Raw genomic sequence first — 13,868 nt, 5'->3', positions numbered from 1 at the left:
GTCCTCATTGGCCCCAATCTTCTCCATCTCATGCCCTGATTCTGCTCTGAAGCATTACAATGAAACCCTGCAAAGTGCCCTGGATGAAGCTGCACCTCCTATACATAGAACAACTAAGCAGAGACGGCGACAACCGTGGCACACGCTGCAAACACATTTCCTGCAGCGGTGCTCCAGGTGCGCTGAACGTCTGTGGAGAAAATCTAATCTACCCGAAGATTTCATCCATTATAAGTTCATGCTAAAAACATACAACTCTGCCCTTCACCTCTCCAAACAAACCTATTTCAACACCATCACCTCGCTGTCCAATAACCCTAAACGTCTCTTTGACACTTTCCAGTCCCTACTCAACCCAAGAGTGCAGGCCCCAACCACGGATCTCCGTGCTGATGATCTGGCCAATTACTTCAAATCATCTCCCAATCTCTTCATACCATGCATTGTCCTCCCTCCCCCACTGCATCTAGTTCACTCTCTGACTTTGAACCAGTTACAGAAGAAGAAGTAATCAGGCTCCTTGCATCTTCTTGCCCAACCACTTGCACCAGTGACCCCATTCCATCACATCTCCTCCAGTCCCTTTACCCGGCTGTCACCTCTCACCTAACAAAAATATTCAACCTTTCTCTCACTTCCGGTATTTTTCCATCCTCATTTAACATGCCATCATACATCCATTACTTAAAAAAAATCCCTCGATCAAAACTGTGCCGCTAATTATAGACCTGTCTCTAATCTTCCCTTCATCTCCAAACTCCTCGAATGCCTAGTCCACTCCCGTCTTACCAGCTATCTCTCAGATAACTCTTCTCGACCCTCTTTACACTCTACTGAAACTACCCTCACTAAAGTCTCGAATGACCTACTAACAGCTAAATCTAATGGTCACGACTCCATGCTAATTCTCTTGGATCTCTCCGCAGCATTCGACACTGTGGATCATCAGCTCCTCCTTACTATACTCCGCTCCATCGGCCTCAAGGACACCGTTCTCTCCTGGTTCTCCTCCTATCTCTCTGACCGCTCCTTCACTGTATCTTTTGCTGGTTCCTCCTCCTCTCACTTTCCCCTTACTGTTGGGGTTCCTCAAGGATCAGTCCTAGGCCCCCTTCTCTTCTCTTTGTATACTGCCCCTATTGGACAAACAATCAGTAGATTTGGTTTCCAGTACCATCTCTATGCTGACGACACCCAATTATACACTTCATCTCCTGTTATCACACCGACCTTTTTAGAAAACACCAGTGATTGTCTTATCACTGTTTCTAACATCATGTCCTCCCTCTATCTGAAACTGAACTCCTCGTGTTTTCTCCCTCTATTAACCTACCTTTGCCTGACATTGCCATCTCCGTGTGCGGTTCCACCATTTCTCCAAAGCAACATGCCCGCTGCCTTGGGGTCATACTTGATTCCGAGCTTTTATTCACCCCCCACATCCGATCACTGGCTCGCTCTTCTTATCTGCATCTCAAAAACATTTCTAGAATTCGCCCTTTTCTTACTTTCGACTCTACAAAAACTCTTACTGTTTCACTTATTCATTCTCGTCTGGACTATTGTAACTCTCTACTAATCGGCCTCCCTCTTACCAAACTCTCCCCCCTCCAATCTGTCCTGAATGCTGCAGCCAGGATTATATTCCTCACCAACCATTACACTGATGCCTCTACCTTGTGCCAGTCATTACACTGGCTACCCATCCACTCCAGAATCCAGTACAGAACTACTACCATCATCTACAAAGCACTCCATGGCTCAGCACCAACCTACATTTCCTCTCTGGTCTCAGTCTACCAACCTACCCGTGCCCTCCGCTCTGCAAATGACCTCAGGTTAGCATCCTCAATAATCAGAACCTCCCACTCCCGTCTCCAAGACTTTACACATGCTGCGCCGACTCTTTGGAATGCACTACCTAGGTTAATACGATTAATCCCCAATCCCCACAGTTTTAAGTGTGCCCTAAAAACTCATTTGCTCAGATTGGCCTACCGCCTCAACGCATTAACCTAACTATCCCTGTGTGGCCCATTAGAAAAATAACAAACAAAAAAAACAAACCATAATCAGGTTCCTCGCATCATGTTCTCATACACTTCATGGAGTTAATAGCCTCTGTGTCTGTACTGCTGCATACTTAGGCAGTTAACTGGTTCATGCTGCTGTACATGAACACCCGAGCCTTATACTCTGGCTGGTCCGAATAACTAAAGCAATTGTTACCATCCACCTCTCGTGTCTCCCCTTTTCCTCATAGTTTGTAGCTTGCGAGCAGGGCCCTCATTCCTCTTGGTATCTATTTTGAACTGTGATTTCTGTTATGCTGTAATGTCTATTGTCTGTACAAGTCCCCTCTATAATTTGTAAAGTGCTGCGGAATATGTTGGCGCTATATAAAACTACCACCACCCCATCACTGGCTAATGTGTCAATCACTGTCATTGTAGCAGGCATAGCCTGATGGGACTTGTAGTGACTGTCATTGTAGCAGGCATAGCCTGATGGGACTTGTAGTCACTGTCATTGTAGCAGGCATAGCCTGATGGGACTTGTAGTCACTGTCATTGTAGCAGGCATAGCCTGATGGGACTTGTAGTCCCATCGGACGATGCCTGCAGACACCCGCACAGACCCCCAAGAGGTCCCCGAGAGGCCAGCACAGACCCTGCCCACACAGAGTCTCCGCTCACACTCCCCCCCCCACCCGATCTGCAGTGTTTTCACCCGCAGATCTTTTTTACATCTGCGGTTTTGCTGCTGAAGCGCCCGACTCAATACAAGTCAATGGGTGCAGAAACGCTGCAGATCAGCTCAAAGAATTGACATGCTGCGGAAAAAACAAAACTGCGTTTCCGTGCGTTTTTTTCTGCAGCATGTGCACTGCGGATTTGGTTTTCCATAGGTTTACATGGTATTGTAAACCGCATGGGAAACTGCAGCAGATCTGCAGCATCAAAAACGCTGCGGATCCGCGGAAAAAAACGCAACGTGTGAACATGGCCTAAATATGTATAAACAGAGCTATTCGAATATGGCCACAGATGCCAAGATGTACAAATGCTACAGACAAGACATACTCATGGGCAAAAGTAATACATAATCATCAGCAATATCCCCAATCAAAATATCAATTCAAACCAAAGTGCCAGTGCATAAACCCCAGAGATATAAGGATGGCCAAATCCTAAGTGTCCTAGAGGTAAGTATACAATAGTAACAGAGATTTCTCACTGTTCTTCGATCAGTGACCTGACCTGTCATAGAAAACTCACCACCTAAAACACTAAGGGGCCATACATATTGTAAGTAGTCTCAACCATATAGATGTCCATCTGTAGCCATGCGCCCCGACGCCTGTTTCGCAATGGCTTCCTCGGGGGACTTGGATTTAATTAGAATCACCTGGAAAACTAATTATCACATGTGTTTAAGATTGATTCCAGTGATCCATTGAGCCCTGAGACACCATACCATCCACGAGTTTATTTGAAAAACAAAACAATTAAATCTTTATGACACTTAAATCAAATTTGCATAATAATTTGGAAACATTATCCTGTGTGAATGGCAAGCTGCTATTGTTGGAAAATTATACTATGTAGGGGGATGGCGGTAATGTGGGAACATTATACTGTGTGTGTAGGAACCTGCTATTGTGGGAACATTATACTGTGTAGGAGGATAGTGGTACTGTGGGAACATTATACTATGTAGGAGGATGGTGGTACTGTGGGAACATTATACTATGTAGGAGGATGGTGGTACTGTGGGAACATTATACTATGTAGGAGGATGGTGGTACTGTGGGAACATTATACTGTGTAGGAGGAAGGTGGTACTGTGGGAACATTATACTATGTAGGAGGACGGTGGTACTGTGGGAACATTACACTATGTAGGAGGATGGTGGTACTGTGGGAACATTATACTATGTAGGAGGACGGTGGTACTGTGGGAACATTATACTATGTAGGAGGATGGTGGTACTGTGGGAACATTATACTATGTAGGAGGATGGTGGTACTGTGGGAACATTATACTATGTAGGAGTATGGTGGTACTGTGGGAACATTATACTATGCAGGAGGATGGTGGTACTGTGGGAACATTATACTATGCAGGAGGATGGTGGTACTGTGGGAACATTATACTATGCAGGAGGATGGTGGTACTGTGGGAACATTATACTATGTAGGAGGATGGTGGTACTGTGGGAACATTATACTATGTAGGAGGATGGTGGTACTGTGGGAACATTATACTATACAGGAGGATGGTGGTATTGTGGGAACATTATACTATGTAGGAGGATGGTGGTACTGTGGGAACATTATACTATGTAGGAGGATGGTGGTACTGTGGGAACATTATACTATGTAGGAGGATGGTGGTACTGTGGGAACATTATACTGTGTAGGAGGATGGTGGTACTGTGGGAACATTATACTATGTAGGAGGATGGTGGTACTGTGGGAACATTATACTGTGTAGGAGGATGGTGGTACTGTGGGAACATTATACTGTGTAGGAGGATGGTGGTACTGTGGGAACATTATACTATGTAGGAGGATGGTGGTACTGTGGGAACATTATACTATGTAGGGGGATGGTGGTACTGTGGGAACATTACACTGTGTGTGGTGCGATGATGGTACTATGGAAACATACTGTGTGGAGAGAATGGTGGGACTGTGAGATTATACTATGTTTGGGGGTATGGTGAAACTGTGGAAATATCTTTTGTGTGAGACATGCCAGTACTGTGGAAACTTTATACTGTGTGAGGGGAATCATATATACTGCATAAGGGGTGTAAAAACATGTGTCATAAGAAGAACAAATCCTCAGAATTTGTGCCATTTGTACAAAAAGACTGCCATCTGCCATTCAGACAGGACCCTATGGAATCAATGGGAAGAGAGAGAGTTTCAGGAAGAAACGGTGTAGATGGTACACCAGGTCAGGGGACCTTGATGACACAGTTTCCTGTTATTATAAAGGCCATAGCCCTAAAGCCAGAACATGTTTGGCGCCAAGCAAAAAAACGGGGTGCGGGGAAGAATCTGAGGTACCAGGTCATGGTAAAGTGCCCAAGGCAGCTGGTTGTGGTGGCAATACCCAGGCGGCACCAGACGAGTGCCAGAGTCCAGACTATGCCAGCAAAGGCCCGAGAACTACACCTGCGCTGATCAAGACCCGGAGTCCAGACTTTGCATGTCAATTCCTGAGAACCTAACCTGCGCCAGTCAAGAATCAGAGTCCAGATTACGCCAGGCAAGAGCAGAGTCCCAGCTCTTGCTACTTCTGGTACAAGAGACGGATGTGCCAATGATCTGTGAGGAGAGTCTGCTCAGTAGTATACGCCTGCAGTGAAGAGCAGGAGGCGCGAGTGAGCCGGCCATTGCTTCCAGCACTGATGTCAGTACAGGTGTTGGTTCAGGGTGTACAAGAGACAAGGTGAAAGCTGGAAGTGAAGGCGGCCCAGCGAACCCTGATAGACTTTATTAGGAGGACTTACGGCCTAACGGGAAGAGCCGGAGACCCCACTATGGCCGGTGTTCGCAGAGTAGAGTGTTGTCGACTATATGTGTCAGAAAAATCCCCCTTGTCAGTAGCTAAAGTCACATGTGGTTAGAGGCTGCTATTAGTGAGAGTGAGGCGGAGAATTCATTGTGTATCTGATATTGGATATTTCACCTCGTAATCACCCTGTTCTGCATTATTCACTGTTGCCATAGTGACCACAATTCCCATTATCAGGAAATAAATAATTATATTGGTTACTTCCGCCTTGTGTTTGTCGGTGTGTTGTATCCGGTCACCTGCTTACAGGGGCATAATGGGGGCATTATACTGTGTGGGGGCATCATATATACTGCATAAGGGGCATATTGGGGGCATTACACTGTGTGGGGGCATCATATATACTGCATAAGGGGCATAATGGGGGCATTACACTGTGTGGGGGCATCATATATACTGCATAAGGGGCATAATGGGGGCATTATATATACTGCAAAAGGGGCATTACACTGTGTGGGGGCATCATATATACTGCATAAGGGGCATATTGGGGGCATTACACTGTGTGGGGCCAAGAAAGGGGCCCTGTACTATGAGAACAATCCACTACCTCACTTCCTGTCCTCCATAGTTGGGTCGTATGTATTAATTACAGGAAATAGAACAAAACCATTATGATTCTTATAAAGTGGCAACAAAATCCTCAAAAGAGTCTCAGTGCTGAAGGAGTTAATGTCCCCCGTACTCAGTAATGGGGAATCTCCAACACCAACCTCCACCCGCAGAGCCGCACTCCACATAGAGAATAATGGAGCCTCCAGCACCGACCTCCACCCGCAGAGCCGCACTCCACATAGAGAATAATGGAGCCTGCAGCACTGACCTCCACCCACAGAGCCGCACTCCACATAGAGAATAATGGGGCCTCCAGCACCAACCTCCACCCACAGAGCCACACTCCACATAGAGAATAATGGGGCCTCCAGCACCGACCTCCAACCGCAGAGCCGCACTCCACATAGAGAATAATGGAGCCTCCAGCACCGACCTCCACCCGCAGAGCCGCACTCCACATAGAGAATAATGGAGCCTCCAACACCAACCTCCACCCGCAGAGCTGCACTCCACATAGAGAATAATGGAGCCTCCAACACCAACCTCCACCCACAGAGCCGCACTCCACATAGAGAATAATGGGGCCTCCAGCACCGACCTCCACCCGCACTCCACATAGAGAATAATGGAGCCTCCAGCACCGACCTCCACCCGCAGAGCTGCACTCCACATAGAGAATAATGGAGCCTCCAACACCAACCTCCACCCACAGAGCCGCACTCCACATAGAGAATAATGGGGCCTCCAGCACCGACCTCCACCCGCAGAGCCGCACTCCACATAGAGAATAATGGAGCCTGCAGCACTGACCTCCACCCACAGAGCCGCACTCCACATAGAGAATAATGGGGCCTCCAGCACCAACCTCCACCCACAGAGCCACACTCCACATAGAGAATAATGGGGCCTCCAGCACCGACCTCCACCCGCAGAGCCGCACTCCACATAGAGAATAATGGAGCCTCCAGCACCGACCTCCACCCGCAGAGCCGCACTATACATAGAGAATAATGGAGCCTCCAGCACCGACCTCCACCCGCAGAGCCGCACTCCACATAGAGAATAATGGGGCCTCCAGCACCGACCTCCACCCGCAGAGCCGCACTCCACATAGAGAATAATGGGGCCTCCACCACCGACCTCCACCCGCACTCCACATAGAGAATAATGGAGCCTCCAGCACCGACCTCCACCCGCAGAGCCGCACTCCACATAGAGAATAATGGAGCCTCCAGCACCGACCTCCACCCACAGAGCCGCACTCCACATAGAGAATAATGGAGCCTCCAGCACCGACCTCCACCCGCAGAGCCGCACTCCACATAGAGAATAATGGAGCCTCCAGCACCAACCTCCACCCGCAGAGCCGCACTCCACATAGAGAATAATGGAGCCTCCAGCACCGACCTCCACCCGCAGAGCCGCACTCCACATAGAGAATAATGGAGCCTCCAGCACCGACCTCCACCCGCAGAGCCGCACTCCACATAGAGAATAAAGGAGCCTCCAGCACCGACCTCCACCCGCAGAGCCGCACTCCACATAGAGAATAATGGGGCCTCCAACACCGACCTCCACCCGCAGAGCCGCACTCCACAGAGAATAATGGAGTCTCCAACACCGACCTCCACCCGCAGAGCCGCACTCCACATAGAGTATAATGGAGCCTCCAGCACCGACCTCCACCCGCAGAGCCGCACTCCACATAGAGAATAATGGGGCCTCCAGCACCGACCTCCACCCGCAGAGCCGCACTCCACATAGAGAATAATGGAGCCTCCAGCACCGACCTCCACCCACAGAGCCGCACTCCACATAGAGAATAATGGAGCCTCCAGCACCGACCTCCACCCGCAGAGCCGCACTCCACATAGAGAATAATGGAGCCTCCAACACCGACCTCCACCCGCAGAGCCGCACTCCACATAGAGAATAATGGAGCCTCCAGCACCAACCTCCACCCGCAGAGCCGCACTCCACATAGAGAATAATGGAGCCTCCAGCACCGACCTCCACCCGCAGAGCCGCACTCCACATAGAGAATAATGGAGCCTCCAGCACCGATCTCCACCCGCAGAGCCGCACTCCACATAGAGAATAATGGGGCCTCCAGCACCGACCTCCACCCGCACTCCACATAGAGAATAATGGAGCCTCCAGCACCGACCTCCACCCGCAGAGCCGCACTCCACATAGAGAGTAATGGGGCCTCCAGCACCGACCTCCACACGCAGAGCCGCACTCCACATAGAGAATAATGGAGCCTCCAGCACCAACCTCCACCCGCAGAGCCGCACTCCACATAGAGAATAATGGGGCCTCGAGCACCGACCTCCACCCGCAGAGCTGCACTCCACATAGAGAATAATGGAGCCTCCAGCACCGACCTCCACCCACAGAGCCGCACTCCACATAGAGAATAATGGAGCCTCCAGCACCGACCTCCACCCGCAGAGCCGCACTCCACATAGAGAATAATGGAGCCTCCAGCACCGACCTCCACCCGCAGAGCCCCACTCCACATAGAGAATAATGGAGCCTCCAGCACCGACCTCCACCCGCAGAGCCGCACTCCACATAGAGAATAATGGGGCCTCCACCACCGACCTCCACCCGCACTCCACATAGAGAATAATGGAGCCTCCAGCACCAACCTCCACCCACAGAGCCGCACTCCACATAGAGAATAATGCAGCCTCCAGCACCGACCTCCACCCGCAGAGCCGCACTCCACATAGAGAATAATGGAGCCTCCAGCACCGACCTCCACCCGCAGAGCCGCACTCCACATAGAGAATAATGGGGCCTCCACCACCGACCTCCACCCGCACTCCACATAGAGAATAATGGAGCCTCCAGCACCGACCTCCACCCGCAGAGCCGCACTCCACATAGAGAATAATGGAGCCTCCAGCACCGACCTCCACCCGCAGAGCCGCACTCCACATAGAGAATAATGGAGCCTCCAGCACCGACCTCCACCCGCAGAGCCGCACTCCACATAGAGAATAATGGAGCCTCCAGCACCGACCTCCACCCGCAGAGCCGCACTCCACATAGAGAATAATGGGGCCTCCAGCACCGACCTCCACCCGCACTCCACATAGAGAATAATGGAGCCCCCAGCACCAACCTCCACCCACAGAGCCGCACTCCACAGAGAATAATGGAGCCTCCAGCACCAACCTCCACCCGCAGAGCCGCACTCCACATAGAGAATAATGGGGCCTCCAGCACCAACCTCCACCCACAGAGCCGCACTCCACATAGAGAATAATGGGGCCTCCAGCACCGACCTCCACCCGCAGAGCCGCACTCCACATAGAGAATAATGGGGCCTCCACCACCGACCTCCACCCGCACTCCACATAGAGAATAATGGAGCCTCCAGCACCGACCTCCACCCGCAGAGCCGCACTCCACATAGAGAATAATGGAGCCTCCAGCACCGACCTCCACCCGCAGAGCCGCACTCCACATAGAGAATAATGGAGCCTCCAGCACTGACCTCCACCCACAGAGCCGCACTCCACATAGAGAATAATGGGGCCTCCAGCACCAACCTCCACCCGCAGAGCCGCACTCCACATAGAGAATAATGGAGCCTCCAGCACCGACCTCCACCCGCAGAGCCGCACTCCACATAGAGAATAATGGGGCCTCCACCACCGACCTCCACCCGCACTCCACATAGAGAATAATGGAGCCTCCAGCACCGACCTCCACCCGCAGAGCCGCACTCCACATAGAGAATAATGGAGCCTCCAGCACCGACCTCCACCCGCAGCGCCGCACTCCACATAGAGAATAATGGAGCCTGCAGCACCGACCTCCACCCGCAGAGCCGCACTCCACATAGTGAATAATGGAGCCTCCAGCACCGACCTCCACCCGCAGAGCCACACTCCACATAGAGAATAATGGGGCCTCCAGCACCGACCTCCACCCGTAGAGCCGCACTCCACATAGAGAATAATGGAGCCTCCAGCACCGACCTCCACCCGCAGAGCCACACTCCACATAGTGAATAATGGAGCCTCCAGCACCGACCTCCACCCGCAGAGCCGCACTCCACATAGTGAATAATGGAGCCTCCAGCACCGACCTCCACCCGCAGAGCCACACTCCACATAGAGAATAATGGGGCCTCCAGCACCGACCTCCACCCGCAGAGCCGCACTCCACATAGAGAATAATGGAGTCTCCAGCACCGACCTCCACCCGTAGAGCCGCACTCCACATAGAGAATAATGGGGCCTCCAGCACCAACCTCCACCCACAGAGCCGCACTCCACATAGAGAATAATGGAGTCTCCAGCACCGACCTCCACCCGCAGAGCCGCACTCCACATAGAGAATAATGGGGCCTCCAGCACCGACCTCCACCCGCAGAGCCGCACTCCACATAGAGAATAATGGGGCCTCCAGCACCAACCTCCACCCACAGAGCCGCACTCCACATAGAGAATAATGGAGTCTCCAGCACCGACCTCCACCCGCAGAGCCGCACTCCACATAGAGAATAATGGGGCCTCCAGCACCAACCTCCACCCACAGAGCCGCACTCCACATAGAGAATAATGGAGTCTCCAGCACCGACCTCCACCCGCAGAGCCGCACTCCACATAGAGAATAATGGGGCCTCCAGCACCAACCTCCACCCACAGAGCCGCACTCCACATAGAGAATAATGGAGCCTCCAGCACCGACCTCCACCCGGAGAGCCGCACTCCACATAGAGAATAATGGGGCCTCCAGCACCGACCTCCACCCGCAGAGCCGCACTCCACATAGAGAATAATGGAGCCTCCAGCACCGACCTCCATCCGCAGAGCCACACTCCACATAGAGAATAATGGAGCCTCCAGCACCGACCTCCACCCGCAGAGCCGCACTCCACATAGAGAATAATGGGGCCTCGAGCACCGACCTCCACCCGCAGAGCCGCACTCCACATAGAGAATAATGGGGCCTCCAGCACCGACCTCCACCCGCAGAGCCGCACTCCACATAGAGAATAATGGAGCCTCCAGCACCGACCTCCATCCGCAGAGCCACACTCCACATAGAGAATAATGGAGCCTCCAGCACCGACCTCCACCCGCAGAGCCGCACTCCACATAGAGAATAATGGGGCCTCGAGCACCGACCTCCACCCGCAGAGCCGCACTCCACATAGAGAATAATGGGGCCTCCAGCACCAACCTCCACCCACAGAGCCGCACTCCACATAGAGAATAATGGAGTCTCCAGCACCGACCTCCACCCGCAGAGCCGCACTCCACATAGAGAATAATGGGGCCTCCAGCACCGACCTCCACCCGCAGAGCCGCACTCCACATAGAGAATAATGGAGCCTCCAGCACCGACCTCCATCCGCAGAGCCACACTCCACATAGAGAATAATGGAGCCTCCAGCACCGACCTCCACCCACAGAGCCGCACTCCACATAGAGAATAATGGAGCCTCCAGCACCGACCTCCACCCGCAGAGCCGCACTCCACATAGAGAATAATGGGGCCTCCAGCACCGACCTCCACCCACAGAGCCGCACTCCACATAGAGAATAATGGAGCCTCCAGCACCGACCTCCACCCACAGAGCCGCACTCCACATAGAGAATAATGGGGCCTCCAGCACCGACCTCCACCCGCAGAGCCGCACTCCACATAGAGAATAATGGAGCCTCCAGCACCGACCTCCACCCGCAGAGCCGCACTCCACATAGAGAATAATGGAGCCTCCAGCACCGACCTCCACCCGCAGAGCCGCCCTCCACATAGAGAATAATGGAGCCTCCAGCACCTACCTCCACCCGCAGAGCCGCACTCCACATAGAGAATAATGGAGCCTCCAGCACCGACCTCCACCCGCAGAGCCGCAACCCACATAGAGAATAATGGGGCCTCCAGCACCGACCTCCACCCGCAGAGCCGCACTCCACATAGAGAATAATGGGGCCTCCAGCACCGACCTCCACCCGCAGAGCCGCACTCCACATAGAGAATAATGGAGCCTCCAGCACCGACCTCCACCCGCAGAGCCGCACTCCACATAGAGAATAATGGAGCCTCCAGCACCGACCTCCACCCGCAGAGCCCCACTCCACATAGAGAATAATGGAGCCTCCAGCACCGACCTCCACCAGCAGAGCCGACCTCCACATAGAGAATAATGGAGCCTCCAGCACCGACCTCCACCCGCAGAGCCCCACTCCACATAGAGAATAATGGAGCCTCCAGCACTGACCTCCACCCGCACTCCACATAGAGAATAATGGAGCCTCCAGCACCGACCTCCACCCGCAGAGCCGCACTCCACATAGAGAATAATGGAGCCTCCAGCACCGACCTCCACCCGCAGAGCCGCAACCCACATAGAGAATAATGGGGCCTCCAGCACCGACCTCCACCCGCAGAGCCGCACTCCACATAGAGAATAATGGGGCCTCCAGCACCGACCTCCACCCGCAGAGCCGCACTCCACATAGAGAATAATGGAGCCTCCAGCACCTACCTCCACCCGCAGAGCCCCACTCCACATAGAGAATAATGGAGCCTCCAGCACCGACCTCCACCCGCAGAGCCGCCCTCCACATAGAGAATAATGGAGCCTCCAGCACCGACCTCCACCCGCAGAGCCGCACTCCACATAGAGAATAATGGGGCCTCGAGCACCGACCTCCACCCGCAGAGCCGCACTCCACATAGAGAATAATGGGGCCTCCAGCACCGACCTCCACCCGCAGAGCCGCACTCCACATAGAGAATAATGGGGCCTCCAGCACCGACCTCCACCCGCAGAGCCGCACTCCACATAGAGAATAATGGAGCCTCCAGCACTGACCTCCACCCGCACTCCACATAGAGAATAATGGAGCCTCCAGCACCGACCTCCACCCGCAGAGCCGCACTCCACATAGAGAATAATGGAGCCTCCAGCACCGACCTCCACCCGCAGAGCCGCACTCCACATAGAGAATAATGGAGCCTCCAGCACCAACCTCCACCCGCAGAGCCGCACTCCACATAGAGAATAATGGAGCCTCCAGCACCGACCTCCACCCGCAGAGCCGCACTCCACATAGAGAATAATGGAGCCTCCAGCACCGACCTCCACCCGCAGAGCCGCACTCCACATAGAGAATAATGGAGCCTCCAGCACCGACCTCCACCTGCAGAGCCGCCCTCCACATAGAGAATAATGGAGCCTTCAGCACCTACCTCCACCCACAGAGCCGCTCTCCTATAGAGAATAATGGAGCCTCCAGCACCGACCTCCACCCGCAGAGCCGCACTCCACATAGAGAATAATGGGGCCTCCAGCACCGACCTCCACCCGCAGAGCCGCACTCCACATAGAGAATAATGGGGCCTCCAGCACCGACCTCCACCTGCAGAGCCGCACTCCACATATATGGCTGCTCTGTGCACACAGGACCTGTGATGAGGTCACAGGAGGGGAGGAGTCAGGGGTCACATGATCGGGGCCTCAGTGTATGATATGCGGAGTGCAGACGCTATTACTCACCCAGGGGCGGTCCTTCTGTGGTCTGGGTCTGATGGACGCCGTGTCCGGTCCGGTGTCTCCCATCTTCTTACGATGACGTCCTCTTCTTGTCTTCACGCTCCGGCTCCGGCTTTTTCTTCCCTGTTGAGAGCAAAGTCCTGCAGTGCTGGGGAAGGTCAGAGAGGCCCGGCGCCTGCGCACTGCAGCACTTTGT

General features: G+C 53.2%; 1 protein-coding gene across 1 annotated transcript in view; it reads right to left on the bottom strand.

Annotated features, from left to right (window-relative positions):
• The window catches only part of LOC143767982 (uncharacterized), a 38,389-nt gene extending 24,817 nt beyond the window's left edge, over positions 1–13,572 (bottom strand). Inside the window, 1 exon segment of the mRNA XM_077256576.1 lies at positions 13,369–13,572. Within this exon segment, the coding sequence (XP_077112691.1) occupies positions 13,369–13,559 (191 nt within the window). The 5' untranslated portion in view covers positions 13,560–13,572.
• Positions 13,573–13,868: the final 296 nt, after the last annotated feature.

The sequence above is a fragment of the Ranitomeya variabilis genome, chromosome 4 (genome assembly GCF_051348905.1).
Source record: "Ranitomeya variabilis isolate aRanVar5 chromosome 4, aRanVar5.hap1, whole genome shotgun sequence".
Taxonomy (NCBI): domain Eukaryota; kingdom Metazoa; phylum Chordata; class Amphibia; order Anura; family Dendrobatidae; genus Ranitomeya; species Ranitomeya variabilis.
The sequence above is the reverse complement of the archived record's forward strand: the minus strand, read 5'-3'. Positions and strand labels throughout refer to the sequence as shown.